Here is a 24,860-nt window from a genome sequence, read left to right as displayed (position 1 = left end):
ATGTCTCTCTTTTAGCCCTTCCACCCCTAGTCACACTTGTTTGCACAGATATCTTATCCCCAAGACTCCAACAAGACCTGACCCCCACCCCTCTCTTTTCCTAGTGATGTGGGCAAGCAAAAGGCAGCGTCCAGGAAATATTTGTCAAGTGAATGTGCCCAAGACAGCCTTTGGGCCAGCAGACCTTTCAGCCTTAGGTAAATGCTATGGATGGTGTTTGAAACATGACAGCACGCCCAGCCTTGATATTTATGACTTGCTTCTTGACCTTCCTGGGGAGTGGCGCTCTCCACTCTTCAATTTATGGCCCTTCCGTGCAGCCCCAGACTGATGAGGGGATTGCAAATGGGGCGTCTGCTAAGAGGCATGCAGACAGTGCTGGAGGCGGTGCGATCCTTGGCCCTGGGGTCAGACACAGGCCCTTCTCACCCAGGGAGGGGGGCAGTGGACCTGAGAAGCACCTCGTCCTCTGTCTTGCCCTTCGCAAAGACCTCAAAGTTTACAGATAGCTCACTGTTTGCTAACCATCCCTCACTCACTATCTTTGACATAGCTGCATACCACCTGTCCGTTCTGAAGATTTATCTTTAAATTGACTCACTGCCCCTGGAGGCCAGGCGACCCAGGCCATAAGACATCAAGTCCATTTTCTTGCCATTCCCAGCCCTGAGCTACGCTGAATGGGGACACTCATCAGGGCCTCTGCAGGGCTTGCAGAAATATGGAAAGGATTGTGTTCCCTGGAGGGAAAAATCTCAGGGAGGGGAGTTGCTAAGGAGATTTGCAACCCGTGCACCCGCTTGTTTTCACTGAAGAGGCAAGTGAATTGCCTTTCAAGGAGCTCTGAAAGTCTGGGGGTGGAGAGAAGGCATTGGAATCGGGTGATGCCTTCAGTGCCCAACAACAGGACTAAGAGTGACTGGTGCCTTGGAAGGCACTGGAATTCCTCAGAGGGGCTCAGCTGACTCCCTACCTGCCATCTTCTCAGATGGAGAGCACAAGTCACGTAGCAGCCCGAATTTTCCCAGGAGGAGCTCCAGCTCCAAATCAACATGTGGACGGGGGTCCTTGACCCTCATGAAAGGTCAGGCCCTGGGAAAAGCCTGCCAAGCCCAAGTCTTCTCTGGGGCACAGAGACAGGGTAGGCACACCTCGGCAGCGTGCCTCTCCCTCACCGCCAGGCTGACTTCCCTATGCCTGCCAGAGAACTCACGTTCACGTCCTTTCAGCCACGTTAGCCGGGCCTCCTGAGCATAGCCCCTCGTTCCCCACGAACCTTGTCTGGCGGGCAAGCCTGCAGGAAAGCCAGATTCCAGGGAGGGAGGCAGGAGGGCCTGAGAAACACTCTGAGGGCGGGCTGTGCTTCCCTGAGGCCTTCCTGCCTTTCTAGGTATGGGATGCAAACACCTGAGTGGAAAAGGGTGGTGATCTTACACTCACGAGCCCTTGCATTTTGAAAACGGTCGTTTTAATAAAATAAAGACAATCCAATATTTCCCATTAGCTTCCAGCAAGTGACCCAATTTTTTTCAGTGTAATAAGCCCTTTGAAAAGGTGAGTCTTGTGAGTTCGTGGGCAGCTTGTGAGTGAGTCACAGTTTCCAGATCGCTGCTCCTAGGCTCCCAGGTGCTCTTCTCCTTTTTATGGAGTGTGTCCTTGGGCAACCCAAGGCCAAAGTCGCATGGGCCATGGAGTGGCTTGGGGTGTGCAGCTCTGATGGCCAGCAGCCCCTTCCTCAGGGGAGAGTCTTCTGTGCCCCAGGCACCGCGACAGCCTCCCTTTGCTGGTGCTGCTGCTGCCACTCAGGGCACCTGCCGCTCACTCCACCTGACCTCCACTGTCTTTCTTCCTACCCTTCTGCAGACCAGCAGAATATTCTCCCCTTCTCATCGCCGACCAGGAGTTTGGTCTGGTTTCTTGGGAAGAGAAGGAACAGACAGGAGTGTTAGAGCCAAGCCTGTGGGTCCCACTCATCCCAGCTGGCACTCAGGACACTGCGACATGGCGGGTTCGGTCCAGGACCCCGTGGGGCCTGCACCTGACCTCCACCTGAGGCAGGGGTGGGGGCTGGGAGAATTGGAGAATGCTTTGACCCCGAAGAGGGGGAACTTCTGAGCTCTGAGGGTTGTGGCACCCCTCATGAGTATGGGGGGACTCCCCAAGATGCCCAGGCTCCTGGCAGCAGGGTGAGGCCCTGACTTTTCTCTCCAGCATCTCCAAGTGTGCCTTTTGTCCTGTGAAGAGACAGTCTGGCCCCCCTACAAACAAATGGCAAGTTTTCCAGCAGAGTTCGGGCTCCGGACTCTCCGGCCCCCTTTTCCCATGTCCTACACTAGCCCACTTCATTTCAGCCTGGCTTCTGGAACACTGTGTGGTTCCCACCACCACAGACCCTGAGCCAGCAACTGCAGGGCAGTGAGGGAGGAAGGGAAGGGCCTCTCCAAGGCCCGCGGCCTCCGGAGACTCCACTTCCTAATGTGCGCAATGGGTTGATGACAGAAAGGACCACTTACTTCCATTGGGTAATTATGAAGAATCAAATAATGTCTATCAAGTGTAGTGGCTGACACTTGGCTATTCCACACTGGCTTAGAGCTCTCAAAAGGCGCTTTTTTTTTTTAATGTACGATACTCATCACACCAAATGTTAGCATCGGTAGCGGGCCTCAGGAAAACAGTGCCTCCCCAGCATGAAGTTACAAAGCTATACCCGTTTACATTTCTTTATGAATCCACGGGTATTTGAAAGAGAGAGAGAGCACGAACATGTGTGTGTTAAAAAACATTTCCTAGGGCCCTACGTGGGCTCCTCATTTGCCTCTTGTGCAAGGTGGGCCCTCCCTGGTGCCTACATTAGTGAGGCGACTTTCCAGGGCCAGGCCACCTGAGCCCTGAGCTGCTGGAGGCCCGAAGGAGCCAGGCCTTGGTTACCTGGACACGGCTAGGGCTGTCACCGCAGGGCTGGTCTTGCTGGGCTTCCCTGTCAAAGCAAGGCTGACATCCAGCTCTCGACAGAGGGCAAGATTCTTCTCCCACCTGTGACCTGTGGGGATCGTGCGAGAGAACGATTAGGAAACCCATGCATGCACGTGGATGTCCACGGGCAGAGCCACAAACACATACACACATATTTATATTTGTGGTCAGCAACTTGTTAAATTGAGGGGAAAATATATTTAATCTTGGCCTGTGCCGTCGCAAAAAGGGCCGTCCCAATTTAATTTGCAGGCTGTGATAGTTACATGTGCTGACGGGCTGCGGTATCCATTGTGTACCAAATTGGATTTGTGTATTATTGCTTTCTAAATTGCATGCCTAGTTCAGCAAAATTGTTCATCAGTGTTTACTGGCTTTATGCTTAATAAGATGCCCCACAATACCTTGCTGCCAGGATGTAACGCAGCCCGTAATTGCCTAGTAAAAATAAATTACATAAAGTCGGCATTATCAACTTATCTAAATCCTCTCACGCCACAACCAATAATTAAATGCTGAGAACGTTTTTTCAAAAAATATAACTCAATGATTGTTACTTCACTCATTTTAATGACTGCATTTGGGGGCAGACAGTAATTCCTTCAACATGGAGGGCGAGAGGGAGAGACATCAGCTGGGTACATCCCTGGGAAGTCACTCAGAGTCAGGGCAGGAACGACGCAGCTGTCCCAGCTGTCCCAGGGTGGCCTCCTACGTGCGCGGAGAGGCCTGTGCACCGGGAAATGCGTGCACATTTTGTGTGTGTGCAAAAGGCCACACTACAAGCCTTCCCGGAGCCCTTTGTGTGTTCCAGGTTGAGTCCAAGTCTACGAGGTGATTCCTAAAATACGTTGTGCTCTGACTAGGTTGGTCCTTGTTTCAAATGACAAATAAATGAATTCTGGGCCGAAATTAGGTCATGTCTGTACACAAACGAGGCATCCTCAATATCTCCAAAGCTTTCTTTTCTTGCCCCTTAAGACATCTGAGGGATATAGCAACATGCACACCAACAGGACACAGGTACAAACATCCACGTGCCATGCCTGATTCTGTCGCCTTCCAGCAAAACAGGTTTGAGCAATATTCGGAGAACAACGAGACAGGCTGAGGTTTGTAAGCCTGCAAATGGATTTTCTATTTCTACACTGTGGTCCAGCCTGATTTTCACGAATACATCCGTGCCCTCATGCCATTTCACCTGAATCCTCCCTTAAACTGTAATCACAACCCTGGCACTTGTTTTCTATTTGGTGGTGGTGACCTCAGACAGGTCGGGACAAACGGCAGGGGAAGGATGTGGACCCAGGCGTGATGGGGCTGCTGCCAGCCTGAAACAGTCTTGTGAGCTCCGTAATGTCATCGGCCGGTATATGAAGGAAGAAGGCTCTTACCAGCCTATAAAAATGATAAGAACATCCTGCATTTTGTTGAGCAGATTCTTGTCTATGTCTGTTATTTTTCATGTTAGGTACTTCCTGCACATCTTGACATGTCAGGGGCAGGGGAACCAAGGGACAGAGTAATTGTTGGGCATAGAACTAGGTCTAGAGCCCTGCCTCTTGCTTTTCATGTCACTTCCCATTTCTTTGGACCCCATTCCCAAAGAGTACAATCTCAGCACAACTGTTGACCCTGAACAGAAACCCATGAATGCACTGGTACTTCCAGAACCAGTGGAAGGTCTTTGAGGTGCTCTTCATTCATCGGTCTTTCCATCCATCCAGCATTCTTGTTCAGACATCCATTTATCAACCTTTGCCTCATGGGACCTCCATAGCTTCAGAAATGGGCAGTGGAGCCAAGGACTGAACTGGCATGCTTTCGTGCAGGTGTACCACAGAATTATTCATAATCAGGCTGGGGAATAGGATTCTATGCTAGCTCTCTTCCAACTGGGTGGGAGAAATAGGGGAGAAAGTCTGGCCCCTGTTCTTCAAAGAAGTGTTGTGAGTTTTTTTAGAATGTTCAAATCCCACACATCTTTCTTTTTACCCTGAGATGGGGTGATTCCTTGGAGTCCCAAAGGACCCTCAAGGTACTAGGCACAATGAAGTGAATGTGGTTGTAGATCCTTCTGAGGTCACTGCTTTGGGTCTGCCCACCTTATTGACAAGGGTGCCCAGATGGTGTTATTTTGAAGGAAGGGATTCTCAGTGTAGAGCCTGGGACCCAGTAAGGGCTGATCAGATGTCTGTGCATGTTTGTGTGACGAAAGAACAATAAATGGATGATTAAATGAATCAGGAAGGTGTGGAGTATATTCTAGAAAGGAACTAACTGAAGATGGCTACTCTTTTTAGAAGGCAGCCCTTAGCACTCTAATAAATTCTCTCCCGTGAATGATCATGGGTCTTGGGATATGAGTAAACCAGAACTCATGATGACAGGAGAAGTCACACTTCATGGTAACATGTTTCCTTTCATCATGGGCGGCACCAAGAAAAATGTCTCGGTTCTGGGCCAAAATCCTTGATGAAGACGGAGCTGAGAAAGAAGGCCAGCTGCACTGGAGGAGGTGATGGTTGGGGGCTATTGGGACAGCTGTAGTGGAAGAGAAGGAGGTGATGGCTTTGCTGGTGATCTTTGTGCCTGTGATCAGGGGTGGTGCTATTGTTGATGATGCATGGCAGTATCTGTGGTTGAGATTTGCCTGGCAGTCTGAAGTTGGTCTGAGGTTGCTTATGTCCGCTCTGGGGACAGAAGTGAGAATGATGGTAATCCTACGCTTCTGGGTAACCCTGGGAAAGCTCCTAGGCCTCTGTGCTTCAATTTCCTAATCCTTCATATGGGTGGCATAGTAAAATCTATCTCACGGGGTTGTCATGACAAATTAGAGAATACACGGCAAGTATGCACGATGGAGACTGCTCAGGGTCAGCCGTCTCCCTGCAAGCTGAGCAGTGGTGGCCATGGTGGTGATGGTACCAGAGGCCATGATGGCAGAATAGAGAACAGATTTTCTTACGTCAGTCCCATCTGCCACAAACCAAAGAGGGTTCCAGAACAGTCGTTCTTTTACCTTGGTACACACCACACTCACCTGGGGACCTGTTAGACATGGAAATCTAGCAACCCCCAATCTTTTGCCAGGGCTTAAGGTAAAAACAGGACCCAGATCTACATTTTTAATAAGGCTCCTGGGAATTGCGGATGTAGAGGACCTCCAGACCCACTCTGAGGAACTTGCCATGGGGAGTTGGGTGGACGGAGCCAGGATCACCAGGGCAGGCCGGGGCGCTATGGAACCACTTCCTCTCTCCAGGCATATGGCAAGGCCCCTCCTGGCCCCTCCTTTTCCCTTTCTGCAGCCTGGCTGTCCAGGCAAGTAGGCATTTGGACCCAGGCCCTGGGCTGGGAAGTTTGGCATTGAGGAGTCATCAGGCAGATGGAGAACATCAAACTAAGCTCTGTAAGGTTCTGAGGCTCAGAAGCCCCTGAAAACCGCCCCGACTGTTCACATGTCCAGGGAGCATCCCAGAGCTTGCTGGTCCCTGCATGATGGGGCCAGGATGCAACGGGACTACTCCATGCTGCTTCACATTCTGCCGGCAGCTTGCAGTAAACTGTGCTCTGTCCCCCCAACTTGACAACATCCAGAGAGATTCAATGGCTTCCCTGGACTCCGTAGGACTGAATGGAGCTATGGGAGGGGAGGGGGGAGTGAAGACTGCAAGGCAAAGGCCCCACACCCTTAGCAGGGCAGGTACCTCTTGGGCTCAGAGGTTGAGCTGAGGGATCCTCTGGTGCTACCAGCCCGGGAACAGATGTCTTCATGTCCTCAGTCTTCCAAATCTGTCCAGAAAAGAGAAACGGCCAATGGCTGGGGAAATGATCCTGTCTGTGGCCTCGGGCCCATCCCATTCCCTCACATCCAACGGACCTGAGGGAAGGGATGGGAATATGGTCCCCTTTCACTTCCAACACTAATGTATTCTTGGGGACAAAAAATTACTTAGGCTTCAGTAGAGCACCGTTGAAGCTTAGGTGGGTTTACTCTGCCCTCCTGTGACCATAGTGCCTCCGTCCTCAACCTCTCATCTGCAGGGATGAGACCCAGCAGCTAGTTTATTGTCATTTTACTTAGCTAATGCCCTTTCACCCTGCTGCCGCCATCCCTGGAGGCCTCCCTCACCACTTAGCAGCTAGGCCTTCCCATTCTCTGTGTCTGGCTCTTGGTCGCACGCCCCTCTATTAATGTCCTCATGCTGACTGCATATGGCTTCTCACTTGCTGAATCCAGATGTTATGTTGACAAAGGGCAAGGATCAGCCTACTCTTAATGCTTTTTTGAACTCCACACCAGGCCTAACCCAGCCCTGGGCCATTCCAGGAGCTCAATTGCCATGTTGGATGAATGAGTGCTGCGTGCATGAAAGTCTCTCACTCATGACGTGGGGGCCCACAAAAAAAAAATGCACCTGCTGCTTGGCCAGCCTGAGCTCCTCTGACTGACCCACAGTGTGAGTCACCCCACCAAGCCCAGGCCTCCCTGACCTACTCATGTTCTGGCTAGCCCAGGATGCCCTGCTCTCTGCAGAGACGATGTACCCCTCCTAGCCCACAAATGGGGCTTCTCAAGGGACCCTCCTCAGCCTTGTCTCTCCCACCCACACACAGTGACCCCTCAGCCTGCTTGGCCTCTCCATATGCTGTAACTTTTCTTCATTCTTGGGACTCAGCTATACTGCCATCTCCTCTCATGTCTCTCTGTTAGAAATAAATCCATACTCCCTTTGGACCCTCACCACATATTTATTCAGCAAGTATTATCTCCATGATTATTCTGAGCCTTGGGGCATGGACACCCATGCAAAGCAAGGCCAAGTTTTAGCCAAGCTCAGCCAGCTTTCATAAACATTTGAAGCAATCAATGGACATTTTCTTGAATACATTATGGCCTTCAGTCAACATTTCCTTTAAACTGTGGAATTCAGTTGACAGTTTCTTAAGTGAGCCTCTGAATTATTCCTTATCTTTACTCATTCCTTCATCCTTCCTGTCAGTCTCAGAAAGCTTGCCTTGTTCTTCCCAGGCTAATCCTCACACTTCAATATTTCTGTTTCGTTCTCTTCCTGGTTTATTGATGCTTTCCCTCTCCATGGCTTTCCTCAGAGGGTCCATGGCACTCTTTGATTATCATGGTCATAGCATGCATTGCATACATGTATTTTCCGTTTGTATTCTCTTCTAGGATATGATCAGCTGGAGGATAATGGCCTATTATTAATTTCTGTGTTCCCTGTGGCTTGTATGATGAGTTTGGTACAGAGCCAGAGTTAGGGTGATGGACAGATAAAAAATATTTGGATGTATAGATGGATTCATGGGTAAATTGATAGGTATATGGAAGGATAGATCATTGTATAGGAGGAAAGGAATGGAGGAAGGAAGGAAAGGAGGAAGGGAGGGATGGAGAGACGGAAGGAGGAAGGAGGGAAGGAAGGAAGGAATGGTAGAGAGATAAATAGCTGGGTAGGTAGGTAGATGTATTATTGGATGGATAGATGAAAGGATGGATGAATGGATGAATAGGTATAGAGATAAATAGTTGGATGGATTAGTGGGTGAACAGATAGGTGGATGATGGATGGGCAAGTATGTGAATGGATCGCCCAAATATTTCTTTTCAGCACTGGGCTATGTTCTTACACATTTGACCGTTCAGCTTTCACAACTTGTGCTGATAAATGTTTATTTCATTTCATGAGTATATGTGTGTATACAATTATATACATAATTCTATCTATCTTCTATCTATCTATCTATCTATCTATCTATCATCTATCTATCTATGTTTTGCCTGGAGAGAGCCTTGCCTTTGCCCTCACTTGCCATGAAGACCTAGTCTGGCATACCATTTGGTCTCAAATGCAGCCTATAAATTTGGGCTCTTGGAGGAAGTGAGAACAAAGACCACTTTCTTGTACTCATTCTGCCTTCATTCTGCCTTCATTCTGCCCAAGACACACCTACCCGAACCATGCCATCTTGACTTCCAGTGATGATGACATGGTTTGTGTCCCATGCTGGCCCTTCCATCATGTAGCAGCAGGTTATGACTCCTTCAGGGCCCCAGGCCGTGGTGATGCTGGCCAGTGGCTGTCCATTGACATTCCACAGAGACAAGTGGGCTCCCGCACAGGAGACAATGGTGCCCTGCAGCAATAAAAATTGATTTCACTCCACGCTGAGGTCACTGCCTGCCCATCCGCATTTGCTCAGCCAGAGTTTGCACACCCCAGCACCCTTAACCTGCTATCTTCTGAAGACTAACGAAGGTACTCCAAGACCTAAGACACCCACTTCTTATTAGATGGCTCATAGGTCTCTTGTGTTTTCACACAACTACAAATTCCTGGCTATTTGCATACTGCAGTCATGTGTTTGGATACTGCTTTCTCTGACACAAACTGGCTGACTTACCCTTTGGACTCCTTCCACAGCCTGGAGACTGCCTCTGGCTCCAGACATGGGGCCTGGACAGGGCAGGCAGGCCAGCCCTGTCCCCATGAAGAAGATTTGGATATCACTTGGTAGAGGGCAGAGTACAGAGGTTTGAATGATTGTATATGGCTCAAAGAATTGACGATGTCTCTCTGAAGGGAATTTCTGAGGAGAAATGTCCCCATTGAACCTCCTGAAATGTTTACGTCTAGAGTTTTCTTCTCAAGTCCTTGTCAATATTATGGCCAATGGTATAGTGGTCACTGACACTGAGGACTCATAAAACCAGCTGGAGCCATGCCTTTGAGCCTTGCCCTAACCACAGAAAGGACGTAGGGAACTCAGTGCCCTTCCATAGCCCCCTGGGCTCCATCATACCCCTTTCTGAATTGTCTGGCTCTGTTAGAGTCTGCTTGAGGCTGAGGACCATGTCTGATACATCTCTGCCAAGCACCCAACCCTGAGCCCAGTAGGCACTTAGTGAATTCAGTTGGCTTCAGGACAAGTTGAATTCAACAAGTTGTTGGTCATGATATGTCTCCTCTGAGATCTGAGGACATTATTCTTTATAATGCTCTCTCAGATCAGGGCTTGGTGCCTTTCCCAACACATCCACCAATTTATCCATTCACTCACCATCCTCCCATCCATCCATCCATCCATCCACCCTCCATCTGCCCACTTACCTATCCGCCCATTAATTCACCCAAATATCCATCCAGCCACATACCTATTCATCCATCCATCCATCCATCCATCCTCTGTTCTGCTCATGTAAGATTCATCCTAGATTCAAGTTTACCTGGAACACCATGTTTGGCTAAAGTTGGGATGAGGAGCCTTCTTCATTATCTCCCCCTCTTTCTATTATCCCCTTGCCACTTTATCCATGCCCTGAACTCCTATGGTTTTCTGTGAGAAGATGCAGAGCCTTTGAATCCTCACGGAACCCCATGCCCTATGATGAGGATTCCAGCCTGGGAGAAATTCCACACTGAGATTTAGATATATAGTTCTCTAACTCTTTCTGTTCTCTCTGTCTTGGTCTCTGTCTGTCTCTCTCTGTTTCACTCAGACATAACACACACACACACACACACACACACACACACACGTTCCTGACAGGCTTATCTTTGGTAGCAGCTTGGAGGGACAAACAGAAGCACTTGCTGCCATGGAGACCAGAAGCACCTGATGAGTTAACACTGACTTAACATCAGTGAACTGAATTAGTCCGCCAAGCCCAGAAGATCTCTTACCAAAGCCAACTTCTTGCCCCAATTCCCTCATGCCTGTGCCAGAACAGACACCTCCCACCACTCTCACCACCCTGAGGGAGAAAAATAAAAAAGGAAAAAATAAAATCTAGAACCAGATGCTGCACATGTTGATGGCTCCACTCTGCCTGGGCAAAGAATACTCCACACATTTGGGACAACATTTCTCAACATTCTTGGGAGATCAGCCTCTCTTTGTTCCTGGGTTTTCTCTTGGGACACTGCACCACGCTTCCAGGCAGGCTCATAGACATTGAGAAAGTGAGGACTCACCGAGACGTCACTGATGGCAAGAGCAGAGATACCCTCCCGGTGGGCAGGCAGGCGGGCCACGTGGGTGAGATGGTCTAGGTCCCACAGGATGCAAGTACAGTCTTGGGAGCCACTCACCAGGAGGCTGAAGGTGACTGATGCTGCCAGGCATGTGACAGCCTGTGTGTGTCCATATAAGGCCTGGGGACAAGAAGCAGACCCACGGATTATGGGAGGGACCCTCAATCTAGGTACCTGGGGAGATTTCCTGCCTTCCCACTTACTGTTGGGCTCCAGATGAGGAAACAGAGATTCAGGGTGATTCCATGATTCCAAAGTCTGTGGTATGTGTGTGCATGTGTTTCCATGTGTGTGTTTGTACATAAATCTCTGCTGGCCTCTCAGTTCCATCCATTTCTGGGAGTTGAGGCTCAGCCAGGGTGGATCTGCAGCCCTTTTATCATAACTGAAACAGGCCAGTAGCACCCTCACACGCTGTGAGCTCACCTACACTTGACCTTGCGCGTTGAAGCTGCACGTACCACTAGTCACATGCAAGGACACTGATTTACCAAGTGTAGTGTCCCAACCAGGTGCATAAACATCAGCTAGAAATTCAAATGCAAATTCTTGGGCCCTATCCAAGACCCACTGAGTCAGAAACTCTGGGGGCGGGGCTGTGATGAAAAACATGGGTTTTCACAAGCTCTCCAGGAAATTTTCATGCATGCTCCAGTTTGAGCATTACCCCAGGAGAACCTCAGAAACAAACATGCCTCTGCCAACTAAAATGGAAGGAAGGCGGTGGGGTGGCTGTCAGGTCATCATGAAAAAAGATGTGACTTTTCAAGTCTGATGGATCTGGGTTCATAGCCTGTCTGGCCACGTGGCAGCAGGTGACTCAGGCCCTTGGTCTTGGCCCTCAGGTTGGCCTGTGCTGGGTTTGGCCGGGTTCACAGATGGCTATGTATCCAGATATGGCCAGAGGCCTTGCTCCCCAGGGACACGTGCCGGAGGGGCTGGGGTGGCCTGGTGTTCCCAGGTCCACGGCCGCTGGCCACAGTGTGGTTTCCATCACAGTGGTCCCAGAAGCTGCCAGGTAAGCCTGATCTGAGAGCTGCTGCATCCACACGGGCAGCTGTCTTCTGGAATGAGCCAGAGAAGTGCAGAGATGGCGTTCTGAAATGTGATTACCTTGGCTTACCTAGTGGTAAACCTCCACCCTCAGGACGGATGACTGCTCACTCATTTGGGTCAATGAGTCTGAGCATCATTTTCAAAGCTGTCACTTTGCCTGGTCACAGCCAGGAAGAGTTCTGCCAGGGATTCCTGTTTGTTTTCGGTAGATCTTAATGTGGCACCAAGCAGATGGGGCTGGCGAGGTTCTGGACGTGACCCACAGAAGATGACTGGGGTCATCTCAGGAAACTGGAAGCTGTCCACATGAAGAGAAAAGCAGAGGATCTGACAGGAGCTCTGATGACTGAGTTCTGACCATAGTGGGACATGGTGACTCCAAAGAGTGCAAGCCAGGGGATGCTGGACTAAAGGCTGGGGATTCGGAGAGAGAAGCTCTGAGCCCAGGTGTCCCCATGTGCTGTCCATTAATGGAGCCAAGTCTACTGCTTTGCAAAGGGAGGCACTGGAGAGTGAGGGGGGCCAGTCTGCGTGCAGGCACTGACCACCCGTGTAAGGCTCATTGCCTCTCATCACGAGGCACGTAGCCACCCCCATCTGGAAAGGCTGAGGATATCAGTGAAGGAGGACAGCAGATGTCAATGTGCTGTCTACTGGCTCTTTGTTGGGATGAGCACTGGGTGTTGTATGGAAACCAACTTGACAATAAATTATATTTTTAAATAAATAAGAATACAGTAGTCCCCCTTATCCATGGAGGACATGTTCCAAAACCCTCAGTAGATGCTTGAAACCGTGGGTAGTACCAAACCCTGTGTGTACTGTTTTTTTCCTGTACATACATAGCTATGAAAAAATTTAATTTATAAATTAGGCACAGTAACAGATTAAAAGCAATAACTAGTAATAAAAGAGAACTGTTATAACAACGTACTGCAATAAAAGTTATGTGAGTGTGGCCTCTCTCTCTCAGAATGTGTTATTGGACGCTACTCGTCCTTCCTGTGATGACATGAGGTGAATGTCATAGGCACTGTGACGTGGCCCGAGGCTACTAGTGACCTTCTGATGATGAGTCAGAAGGAGGATTATCTGGTTTCGGGCCATGGCTGACCACAGGTGACTGAGACCATGGCACGTGAAACCATGAATCAGGGGGTACTGTCACAGTACCTCTCTACGTGGCCAATTAAAATGACTTCACTGTCATCATGCTTAAATAAAGCAGCAAAAAATAAAGAAAATAAAATACAACAAAATAAAATAAAATAAAACAAAATAAAATAAAATAAAACAAAAGCCTCTGGAAATAATTGCTCATGCTGGACACTTGTGGTGAGATGGGCACTCTTAATTAATCGCGGTGGCAATGTAAAGTTACAGAACCACTATCGAAAGCACTATGTCCCTGCTTGGTAGTTCTACTTCTTGAAATTTATTTTAAGGCAACGATTAATCAGAAGCAAACAGCAATCTATATAAGCTGTTGTCTGCAACATTATTTAAAATAGTTAAAATTTGGAAGTAATGCAATTGTCTAGTTTGAGGAGAAACGGTTTATTAAACCGTGGTGCACTGACATAACAAAACAATTGAAATGTAATTTTATGGAAATGGAATAATACGGAACAATTGAAATGTAAATTACAGACTGTGGAGAAGCAGAAACAATTTGATAGGCTGGGTGGAAACAGAATAAACATATCTACACAATGATCAGAATGGTATAAATATGTATATCTGGGGATGGCAGTATGTGACAATGGAAACTTTTATAGAGATTATAGAGAATTATTCAACTTTGAAGTGAATTTGAAATTTGTCTTTAATGTTGTAATATCTTTAAAAAATGAAACACTTAAAAAAAAACTGTGTATGAAACTATTTAATGATGTCTTTGCCGGCAAGTCAGGGACAGACCCCCTCACTGAGCAGCTGGTGGTCTGGGGGATCCCCAAGGCCGTGTCAGCCACTACAGGTAAATGATAAAGGATTTTATTCTGCGTAGGAAATAAGAGCGTGTGGGATTCCCCTTACCTTTTCCTCTTGATTTATAACTAGGAGAGGATGATGAATTACATTTTTATGCTGTCAATACAGGGCTTTTATATAGCACATCTTCATTTCGAAAAGGGACCTGGGAGCGGTAGCGGGAGGCCGCTTCCCCGACTCCCCAAGGCCGGCTCTGCAGTCAGGCTGGATCTAGGGCGTCCCTAAAGTGGTGCCTGGGATAAGGGAGCACTCCACAGAGTAATAATAATGTGCGGTCTCTTCACACAGATCAGGAGTAAGAACGTAGCCCCCTGCCCACAGTCCACGGAAGGAGAAGGAAACCTAGAACAGCGTGAAAAGGTGAAAAGACAGGGCGCTCCGAGGCTGGCTTTGAGAGTCTGGGGAAGGCAGCCTGCACTTGGCCTGCACAGCTCCCTCAGCAGGTGCCACTGCTCCAAGGAGTAATCGGCCCCCTCAGCACTGACCCAGTCGTTCTTTACCTCACGTCTACTGAGTGCGCCTACCTTGCACCACACGTGTACTGCAGGGGGTGGTAGGGTGGTGAGGGGAGGGCTTGAAAAGCATCCAGAGAAACCGCGGAGGAGTTTCAGTGAAACATGTGCGGTTTAGGAAATCTGATCCGTGGTGAGTTTTGTATGATTAATTTTGGTGGTTGTCATCTTGGGTCTATATGGCTAACTACGAATACAGATGTAAAAATGAGCTGCATTTTAGAGTTGGAAGCGTACCCTAGTGGTATTCTGGGCAGGTTCCAGGATGCACAGGCAGGAAGCGTGGGTTTAGAGTTAGATCGACCCAGATTAAAACGCAAACTCGCTCTCTCTGAGCTTCAGTTTCCTTGCGTGGAAGTGGGAATAACGGTGCCGGATTCACCAGACTAAAACGAATGTACAGAGTCTCAAGCAAACAGCGAGTACACTCTGCTTGTTACGAGAGCGGCAGTGATTCCTGAGGCGGGACTGGAAGGAGCCCACTGCCCCCGCCTGCTTCTGCTCTACTCCACGGCTGTTCTGAAATAGCCTTTCAATTTCCGGCTCCACGACGAGTCACTTGACTTCTTCGCACCTGTTTTTTCCACCGGTAAAGTAAGGAGGAGAATAGCACCTAGTTTACAGTGTTGTTGAGAAGGTAAAAGGAGGCCATCCGCACAAGTGCCCACGGCACATGATCAAAAATGTTCTCAAGTGCAAGGAAACTGCTTTCACTGGCTCTGACGCGTAAGCGGCATCTCTCATTGAGGGATGGGTCCCACAGGGCCACCTGCCCTGTGGGCTTGTCAAAACCACTGTGGGCACGAAACCGTGGCCTTCTAACAGCAAACAGCCATGTGCCGTCACCAGTTCCTCTCTGTGTTCTCGGCTCCTGAGGGAGGCAGGGCTTTTGGTGCGCAGGGAATTAGATGGCGCTAGGGCCCTATACCTGCCTGAGGCACCACATATGCCCCAGGCACGATCTCCACCTGAGGCACCATCCCCGCCTGAGGTTAAATCCCCACCTGAGGTATCGTACCTGCTTGAGGTGCAGGCCTTTCGGGCGGCCTCTGGCTATGCTGAGCTCCCATACACAGACCACCGCACTGGCCCCAGAGGTGATGATCGTTGTGGGGGCTGGGCACACGGTACACAGGCAGCGGCCCCAGGCAGCCAGGTTCTCAAATGTCGTCAGGATCTATGGGAGACAAGTGGGGTGAGCACTGGCGCCCCAGCCAGCACAGGGCTGAGAGCCCGGACAGGGTGACAGAGGGACAAGGGCAGGTCTGGATGCTGCTGGCCTGCCTGTGTGCCATGGGAACTGCAGGACATGTCATGTGTTCCGGAGGCTGGCACTGGTGACCCAATCCAGGCAATCCAAGCCTGTCCCCAAGGAGCTCATACTCTAGTGAGTGGGGAGACACAAGCGAGCAGGGAGTTAGGGAGACGTTGTAAACACCTGGCTGCCTCATGAAGTGGTAGGGAAGGCTGGGGGTGGCAAGGGAGAGCTCGGTGGGCAGGGAGTTCATGTCATGTGATCGGTGCGTGGGATGTAGGGTGGGAGGGAAGTTGGGCTAGGAAAGGAGGCTGGAGGTGGCCAGGGCCACAGCAAGATGTGAAGTAACTTTGTGGCCTGAGTCAAGGGTAGATGAAGGGCAACCAGACGGCTCGCTTCTGGCGCTGGCTCAATGCTCAGTGAGTGTCCTCGGAGTCTGAGCCGTGAGCAAATGCCAGGGGAACCCCAAGACTCCACACCCAGACTGAGAGTCTGAGTGGCCTCCACGCAGCCAAGTGACCGGCTGGTGGCAGAGACTGCTGTGAAGTGACAGCGTGCACTGTGAACTTGTAAGCTCCGCTCCTTAGAATATGGGTTGGAGGCTTGGCCCACAGGGGCCCTCAGCCAGGCCGCACAAGCCGTCTCCCTCTCAGGCAGGGGGCACAGGCACAAGGAGGAAGTGGGGCAGCGGTGCCGGCTTTGGACTCGCCCTCTGACTGCTTCTGCCTCAACGGTGACCACCCTGCGCCCCGCCTGCCCGCGTGCCCCATGCCTGCACCCCACACCCGCCCACCTTGTCAGAGCCATAGTTCCCCAGGCAGCAGCTGAAGTCATCAAAGCCCCAGCTGAAGGTCCTGTTCCAGAGCGGAGGCAGCAGCATCTTGTTCTTTTCCACAGCCAGGATGGTCTTCTCGGTAGGGACAATGTGGCCAATGGCTCCTTTGGGGGATTCTGAGCCTAGAGAGAAAAGGTACATATCTACCCCCCAGTTAGTATGGTGGAGCTTACCCGCCAAGGGGCAACACCCCCTTTCTCTGTGCCCAGGGAGGAGCCATGGGCAGGTGACCTGGACTTGGCAAAGCACAAGCCTGGGCAGTAGCCACTTGCTCGTCAAGGTACCTCACTCCAGGGCCTCACTCCAGGGGCTGTGTTAGACCCTGGCCCCGAGCTGGGTCCCCTGGCCCTGGGTTCCTCCCCTGTTTTAGCACATACGTTAAGCTTGCACGTGGCCACAGGTTTTCAGTGTCTCTAAGGGGCTGATATCAGGGGAGGAGTGGCTGAGGCTGTCGGTGCAGGTGGCACAAAGCCACAGGAGCCTTGGGGGGCTCTGCCCTTCCTGTCCCTCCTGGACACCTTATCTGGTAGGGATGGGTGTGCCACAGGCACTATTCTTGGAGTTGAAGGAAAAAAAGGACACACCAAAAACCCCCAACAAACCTGGCCTTGTACTCCTTATAGAACTCCAGAATGTTGCCCTTTGTCTTGGGATTTCCCAAAAGCAGTGCATGCCCCAGATGGCCCAGACATCAGACTTCACCCACAGTTTCCCTAAGAAGCAGCAGGGCTGGAACTCACACTGGGCTGTGTGCCCCAGGTCAGCTGCTCCTGGCTAGTGGCTGCAGGCCCGTGTGGGTGCTTAGGAGCAACGGTGACTGTGGGTACTAAGGAACAGAGGCTGCAACCCTCCCTCCCCTCGGGAAATCTGGCTTTGGAGGTGAGGAGGGGTGTATGTGTGTGTGTGCAGGAAAGAGAGAGAAAGAGAAAGAAAGAGGTGTGTGTGTATGTGCACACACACATATATGAAAGAAGGAGGGGAATGTGTGTCTTAGATAGACAGGCAGACAGGTGAGTCTGTCAGGATCTAACAGAGGTGCTTCCGGACACTTCCAGGGCACAGGCCTCCCCAGATTCCTGCTGTGACTAGAGACACAGCCATCCAAAGTCAGACCCCAAGACCCTGAAGGGTCTGCGCCCCTGAGTCTCCAAAGGAACACCAGTCACTAAAGGGACATCTGTGGGACAGGGTGCCAAACAGAGCTGACCAGGTGGTTACCTTTGACTGTGACCTGGGAGGGCCGCAGTGACTGCAGATTGTAGAAAAAGGGCTGTGGGTGGCTGGGGACGCTCGCAGGTATGACGGCATCCTTTCCGGGTGAAGCCTTCCCTGCAGCGGTCCTGGCTGGGTGGGGTTTCGTAAAGAGCTGGAGAGGCAAGGGGACAGACGTATACCGCACAAGTCATTAGGGACAGACGGCCGGAGGAGTCCTCCCCAGTCAAGCCACAGCAGTACCTCCGCTCTGAGTGCTGCCTGAGCTGGGCTCACTTCTGACCGAGATAAACAAAAACAGAACTATATGGTTCAGCCCTCGGATGTTGCTGATGAGGGGCTTGGGCTCAGAGAGGGCCCACTGCTTTCTCCAGGTCATGGTGCGTGACTAGCAGAATTAGCCTTCCTGGCTGCCCAACTGTCATCTTCTCCACGCTGCTTGGGAAAAGGATGACCTCACTGAGGAGCCTTTGGTCCCTGGCAGAGCTGCCTCTCAAATCATGGGTCAGAATGACCCTCTTCTCTCTCTAGATCACATGTCTCTCTTCATTTGCTTGAGCTATTTCTCACATTTTTTCCCCCTTCCTTTACAAACTCTGCAGGCACGTCCATCTGGGCATCAAGACAGAATTCTTTAATAGCATCCATTCAAACGTTCCAAAGAGCACAGGCAAACCCCATTAGTGGCCTTTCTTATTTTCACTTTTCTTAGATCTCTGCTGTCAAAGTGTCCCCAATGCCAAACTTTTTGCACAACCAGGCAAAATATGAAGCCCAAGGCCGTGCTGCTTGGCAGAATCTTGCTGCTGCCACAGAGGGCAGCTGAGGCCAGCTCCGGCTCTCCACCCTCCCCCCTTCCCAACTAGGCTGTTTTTTTTCCAGCCATCAGGCCCATTCTTCTGCTCCCTGATGGAAACATCCGCTGGGTACCATGATGGAGGTGTGATGGTGGGCCGAAGTGAGGTTCAGCAGGCAGCTGGGAGGGGTCTCACAGCAGCCTAGGCTCAGTTACAGCCTTTAATCAAATACTGGACTACCTAGTAAAGCTGGGTGGGTGATCAATACAAACGGAGATCAGAATGATGATTTCTACAGGAGCATTAAATAAAGAACATCCTTTCTTTCCCGACAGAATGACTAAAGCATCGCAGGCCCAGTGCCTGTAATAACTTCAGCAGGCACAGCGCCTTGATGGCACAGTGCGTGGTCCTGAAGTCTTTTAATCTTGTCTCTAGGTTGGGACCACTGGAAGAATTCTAATTCTGACGATTACTTAGAAATATCTTTTTTTAAAGCTCATCCGATACCTCACTAAGTAAAATCAGAATCTAAAATCGTGTCCATTCCGTGATCACACTGATGTGAAAATATTTTTGCGTGGGGACAAGAACTGTGAGAATGCAACCCAGGACACAATTGGATGGTGGTAGCTACTACTTTGAATTATTTAATTGCTTTATCTGTAGTATTAGGCTACCCAAGCTTCTTTCTTGAAATTCTCTCCTTCCTACAAAGCCTTCCCTGGCCGAACCCACATTTGGATGTGCTGTTCATTCTCCAAGTCACCCCTTAGGCACTTCTCACGCTCCCCTCACCTGGGAGCTGAGCAAACTTGGAGCATGTCACGTAAGACCAGGTAGAAAAGATGTTACTAGTTTTGCACTGTTGAGATGAGCCCGTCCAAGCCTCATGATTACATATGGAGAAGGCTGTTGCCCAAGATGGCCCTGGAATTGGCTGGGCTTATGCACTCACTTCCCAGCATGGCTCCTGAATGTCCATCCAGGCTGAGAGCCCAGCCCATGGGGCCATGATAATAGCCCAGATGGCTGTACTTAGGAATGAAAGTTCTCCACATTGCACTGAGGCTTGAGGATCAATGGGGCCGGGATCAGTTAAATAAGTGTTTCTCTTGCACACCATTCACCAGGATGTCACCATAAGCCCATAGCCTCACGTTGCTAGATGACTACCTGATGGGGGGTGGAGCCAGTGGAGCGAAAGGCCCACATGAGACCCCTGCAATTTCACCAGAGGCCCCAAGGGCAGAACTTAGATACTGTCGCACTGTTGGCAATATGGCTTTGGGGCCAACCAGACGGGGCTAGAACTCTACCTCTGTCATCTGCTAATGTGCAATCGTAGGCCAGTTATTTATTTAGACTCTCTGAGCCTCAGCTTCCTGATCTGTAAAAGAATAATTTCTATACCCAGAGCTTATGAGGGGATTCAATGAGGGAATCACACTAATGTCTACCATTTGTTGAGTGCCCATTATATTTCAGGTGTTTCAAGCACTTGATGTCTTAATTCATTGGCTCTCCACAACAGCTCTGAGGCTAGACACACATATAGAAAATTAAATCCTGTGGATTTATTGTAGTGTCTGTTACATATATCACAGGTGAATGGAGTGTTCACTGTATCGTTAATGATGTCATCACCTTCATCAACACCAGATGGTAACAGAGGGCTAAGCCCCAATACTGAGGAGTGTAGGAAGACCTTTTCCCATCCCCAGCCCTCTCTCTTGTTCCTATCCAGGAGAAAATGTCCTCACTATCACTTCAAAGCTTACAGTGCATACACTCTTCTGAGAAAGCAAGACTAACGACACGGATACTGTACCTGTTTGGGTACCTGTCCAAAGTTGCTGACAAACCCCAGGATGGTGCTCCTCATCAAAGGGTCACTGATGCTGCTGAGGTCCATTCTGTCACCATAGAAGTAGGGGTGGAAGGTATTAACAGCTTCTACCGCGGCTGACCCCTGCTGCTTGTACCCAAAAATGAGGTCTATCCAGTGGTGGAGGTTGGCACTGACAAAGTCACTTTCCAGAGCCTGGAACCAAAACCCAAAGAGCATGAAAAATGCAGGTCTCCCTTGGACTTGTGAGCCCTCTGCACAGATCAGGAGGGCACAGATGCATCAGGATGCTGGCTCTGCACAGGAAAGATGTGACATCTCCCAGAGTTTGAGGAGCACTAAGTGGGCAGACATACAGGCCACCCAAGGACCACCCAATTCCTGCCTCCAGCTAGTGGGAAAACAGATCTAACTGTTCCCAATCACCTAGCGCATTCACTCTATGATATAACCAGGAGGTGCAGAATACCTGTCTTGCATTGATATCTAAATGGAAGAGACCAGACTGAAAATAAGTCTTGGGGTCCTGTTGATCTCGATATAAGAAAAAGGGAGAGCTGATTCTGACCAGAGATGTCAGGAGTTTGAAACTAAGTATAGCAGGTAGGCGAACATGCTCTGGAGCACATTGGACCCCAGCACTGCCATAGATACTCCTTCACGTCTATGTCCTCAGTTTCTTCATCTTCTTCTTCTAAAAAATGGGGACAAGAACTTTACTTTCTCTGTGGAATTATGTGAGGTTTGGTTTGTGTCCATGGCTGGTGCACAGCGAGCTCCATGTAATAATGTTGACTACAGTGATGGCACTGAGCACCTACAAGGTGCCAGGCACTGGCTTGGGGTTTGATGTGTATTGTCTCTTCCTGTCAACACCACCTTTCATTGGTAGATATCATTACCCCACTTCTGGGGCAGGTTCAGGTGTGGTTTTTGAACCTACTGTCTCAGTCCCCGACTCCCAGACCTCAGAACCCCACAGGGGATATCCAACCTCACTGAGCACATCTCACTGCACCCAAGTACCTAGAAATTATTGACATATTGGGTATGAGGCTCTTTCTCAATCATGTCTGGAAAGAAAAGGATAGAATCTACCTTTGAGAGACAACTCAGTCCCCAGGAATGTGAGCTTCCCTGACTGGGGCACTTCTGTCCAGTCCAAAGCATGCAATGGGCAAGAGCATTTCATCCACACACCTAAAGGGTAAGTCTATGATGACCTTGAGGAACATCTGCCCATCTGTAGCCTTCCCATCTCCAAGGAAGATGGACAGAAGAGTTTCCAGACTCAGCCATGAAGAATTACTCTGAGCTTACATCCTCTGAATGGGACCTAAACCTCAGCCCACTCAGGAACATGGCTCCTGTTGAAAGTCAGCAATATCTCTCTTCAACTAAAGGTGCCATCTGATAGGAAGCACAAAGAAGTTTAGTGGGGGAGCCCAAGCATGCTCCATCCTGCATGGGTACAGCCCAGATGAATGATGCCAGCTCAGATTAGGGCACCCAGGTTGGCAATATTCCTCAACAGTTGCCACACATGAGCAAGAGGAAATGTGGGCCAGTGTGTAGATTTCCCAGTTCACCTGAAAGATGGCACTTTTATCTAAGCAGAGCCCAACTTCAGGGCTGGGTCCCCAGACCCAAAGCCATTCGTTTGGGATTGTCTAAGCACCCCTTCGTTGATCCTCTGGGTGGACATGCCACATTAGTTTTCTGAGGTATATGGCCAAAGTGGCTTCAAAAAGGCCACAGGCCAGGACATCCGACCTTTCCTCTGGACATTTTTTCCTATCACTATAACCAACACATAGCTCATATCTTTAAGCTCTTCTAGAGCATCCTTTCCACCTCCTTTCTTTAGATGAAGCCTGGCTCTCCCCAAGATTCCAGTGGTAGCTGCTTGCTGAGTTACATGCCATGTGTCTTGGGGCCCGGAGGTGGTGTTGGTGTCCTCCCTGATCCACATCGCCACCTGCGGACCATTTTTCCTCTACCTTCTTGCTAAAAGAACAATCTGCTCCTCTGTGGTTTACGAAATTGAACTCTGCCCCCCTCCTCATCATCACTGCTGCCATCTGCCAACTCTTTGTCTCACTTATCAAACATGGTGACTCTTGGTCATGCCCTCCCTTCTTCTCCCTCACTGATTTCCACGTTTCACATCTCAGTTCCTTAAGTGATACTTCTCCAATGACTTTGCCTCCACTCCTAAAGCTACCTACTCCTACAGACACATCTTAACTCATGCCAGTATCCATAAGTGCTCTCTCTTCAGAATCTCTCATTCAAACATCCCTGTTGGTGAAAGCCACCTCTTCGCCTTGCTGATCATTTAACTACTCCCTAAGACTATTCTTCTGCTTTGTCAAAACTTCTAGTCTCCTCACCCTTTTACTTCTTTGCAATCTATCAACACTCCCTTATCTTCAGCAACACCTTGATGCAGCTTAGATTTAGCAGTTTATCATTTCAATAACATTCTGCTCAATGCATCTTGTTATGCTATTGAATTGTGTGTATTGTCTTTTCGCAGCACTCTGAACCAACTCAAATATTTTCTGTCTTCGTGCTTACACCAGAGTATCATCACACAAGAGGGCACACTGATTATCCCATAATCTTTGGTCACCAATTTCAAATGGACACTGAACATTGCCAGAAAACCGAGGAATGTTTCTCTAGTCAACTCATGCTTAATCACTCAAGATGACTAGTTCACATTTCCTACTCTCTCCTTACCTCTGACTCTCTTCCACTGTCTGTTTTCAGCCACCGGCCATACCTCCTACTTTCCAGAGAAAAGCACAGACACCAGTTGGAAATTCCCACATCTTTGTGACAATACATATAAACTAACTTTCATCTGCAACCCCTGACCGCCTTCCCTACTTAACTCAGGAATCTGACCCACCTTTTATCTAAAGCTAACCCTCTACCTGTGGTTTAGATTCCAAATACTCCTGCTTTCTCAAGAATGTATTATTCCTTTCCTTATACATCCAACCTCTCTTTCCCACTACCTTTTAAACTTGCTTCTTAAAATAAAAAAAAAAAGAAAACCGTAATATTTCCTCAACTTTCCATCTCCTCCAGGTACTATTCTCTGTCTTTATTCTCTCCTTCACAACGAGGGTTTTCATTACCCAACCTTATCATTTCTGTTTCCTTATTATCATTCATTTCCTCTATTTCTTCACATGGACTTGAGTTACTGTCTTTTATTTTAGGATAAAGAACTCCTTTTAGTATTTCTTGTAGGGCAGATCTGCTAGTTATAAATTCTTTTAGTTTTATTTATCTGTGAATGTCTTAATTTCTTCATTTGTGGAGAATAGTTTTGCTGGCTATAAAATTCTTGGCTGATAGTCTTTGAGCACTTTGAATATTTCATACCACTGCCTTCTTGCCTCTATGGTTTCTGATGAAATATTAACTGTTAATCTTATCAAAGATATCTTGTAAGTCATGAATGCTTTGTTGCTTTCAAGACTCTTCCTTTGACTTTCCTTTTCAAAAGTTTGATTATGATGTGTTTAAGTGCAGATCTCTTTGAGTTTATCCTACTTGGAATTTATTGAGTGTCTTGGATGTATAAATTAATACTTTGCATCAAAACTGGGATGTTTCTGAACATTATTTCTTCAAATATTCTTTGTGCCCCTTTGTCTCCTCTCTTTCTGGTACTTCCATTTTGGGTATGTTGGTGTTCTACAGGTGCCTAGGCTCTGTTCATTTTTCTTCGTAATCTCCTCCTGTTCCCCATACTGGATAATCCCAATTGATCTATCTTCCAAGTTTGTTGATTCTTTCTTCTACCTGCTATTGATCCCTTCTAGTGAATTTGTCATCTCAGTTACTGTGCTTTTCATCTCCACAATTCCTATTTGGTTCCTCTGCACAATTTCTATGTCTTTAGAAATATTTTCATCATAGTCATACTTTCCTTTAGGTCTTTAAATGTGGTTTTCATTATTTGAACATATTTACAATAGCTGATTGAAAATCTTTGTCTAAGAAGTCCAAAGTTTAGGCTTCCTCAGGGACAGTTTCTGTTGACTGCTTTTTTTCCCCTCTGTATGGGTCACACTTTCTTTTTCTTTGTATGTCTCATAATTTTTATGGAAAACTGAACATTTTAGATAATATGATGTGTCAACTCTGGAAATCAGATGTTCCCCTTTCCCCAGGGTTTGTTGCTATTGTTACTGTTTGTTGTTGTTTGTTTAGTGACTTTACTGAACTAGTTCTATAAAGTCTGGGTTTTTTTGTTGGTGGTGGTGTAGATGGCCACTAACATCTCTGCTCTGTTAGTT

The 24,860-nt window shown here is 48.8% G+C and overlaps 1 protein-coding gene across 7 annotated transcripts in view; it reads right to left on the bottom strand.

Annotated features, from left to right (window-relative positions):
• Nucleotides 1–1,446: 1,446 nt before the first annotated feature.
• WDFY4 (WDFY family member 4) overlaps nucleotides 1,447–24,860 on the bottom strand; it is a 292,598-nt gene continuing 269,184 nt past the window's right edge. For 5 of the 7 annotated variants that reach the window (XM_053206793.1, XM_053206792.1, XM_053206795.1 and 2 more), the window contains 9 exons: nucleotides 20,524–20,736; nucleotides 17,902–18,049; nucleotides 16,642–16,826; nucleotides 15,612–15,770; nucleotides 10,974–11,153; nucleotides 8,953–9,135; nucleotides 6,687–6,771; nucleotides 2,932–3,043; nucleotides 1,447–1,916 (listed from right to left, as the gene is read on the bottom strand). In XM_053206793.1, the coding sequence (XP_053062768.1) occupies nucleotides 1,850–1,916; nucleotides 2,932–3,043; nucleotides 6,687–6,771; nucleotides 8,953–9,135; nucleotides 10,974–11,153; nucleotides 15,612–15,770; nucleotides 16,642–16,826; nucleotides 17,902–18,049; nucleotides 20,524–20,736 (1,332 nt within the window). In that variant the 3' untranslated portion in view covers nucleotides 1,447–1,849. Of the gene's footprint in view, nucleotides 1,917–2,931; nucleotides 3,044–6,686; nucleotides 6,772–8,952; nucleotides 9,136–10,973; nucleotides 11,154–14,830; nucleotides 15,168–15,611; nucleotides 15,771–16,641; nucleotides 16,827–17,901; nucleotides 18,050–20,523; nucleotides 20,737–24,860 lie in introns of those variants that run through there. The other 2 variants (XM_053206796.1, XR_008291964.1) reach the window with 2 other exon arrangements.

Source organism: Acinonyx jubatus, chromosome D2 (assembly GCF_027475565.1).
Source record: "Acinonyx jubatus isolate Ajub_Pintada_27869175 chromosome D2, VMU_Ajub_asm_v1.0, whole genome shotgun sequence".
Lineage (NCBI taxonomy): Eukaryota > Metazoa > Chordata > Mammalia > Carnivora > Felidae > Acinonyx > Acinonyx jubatus.
The sequence above is the reverse complement of the archived record's forward strand: the minus strand, read 5'-3'. Positions and strand labels throughout refer to the sequence as shown.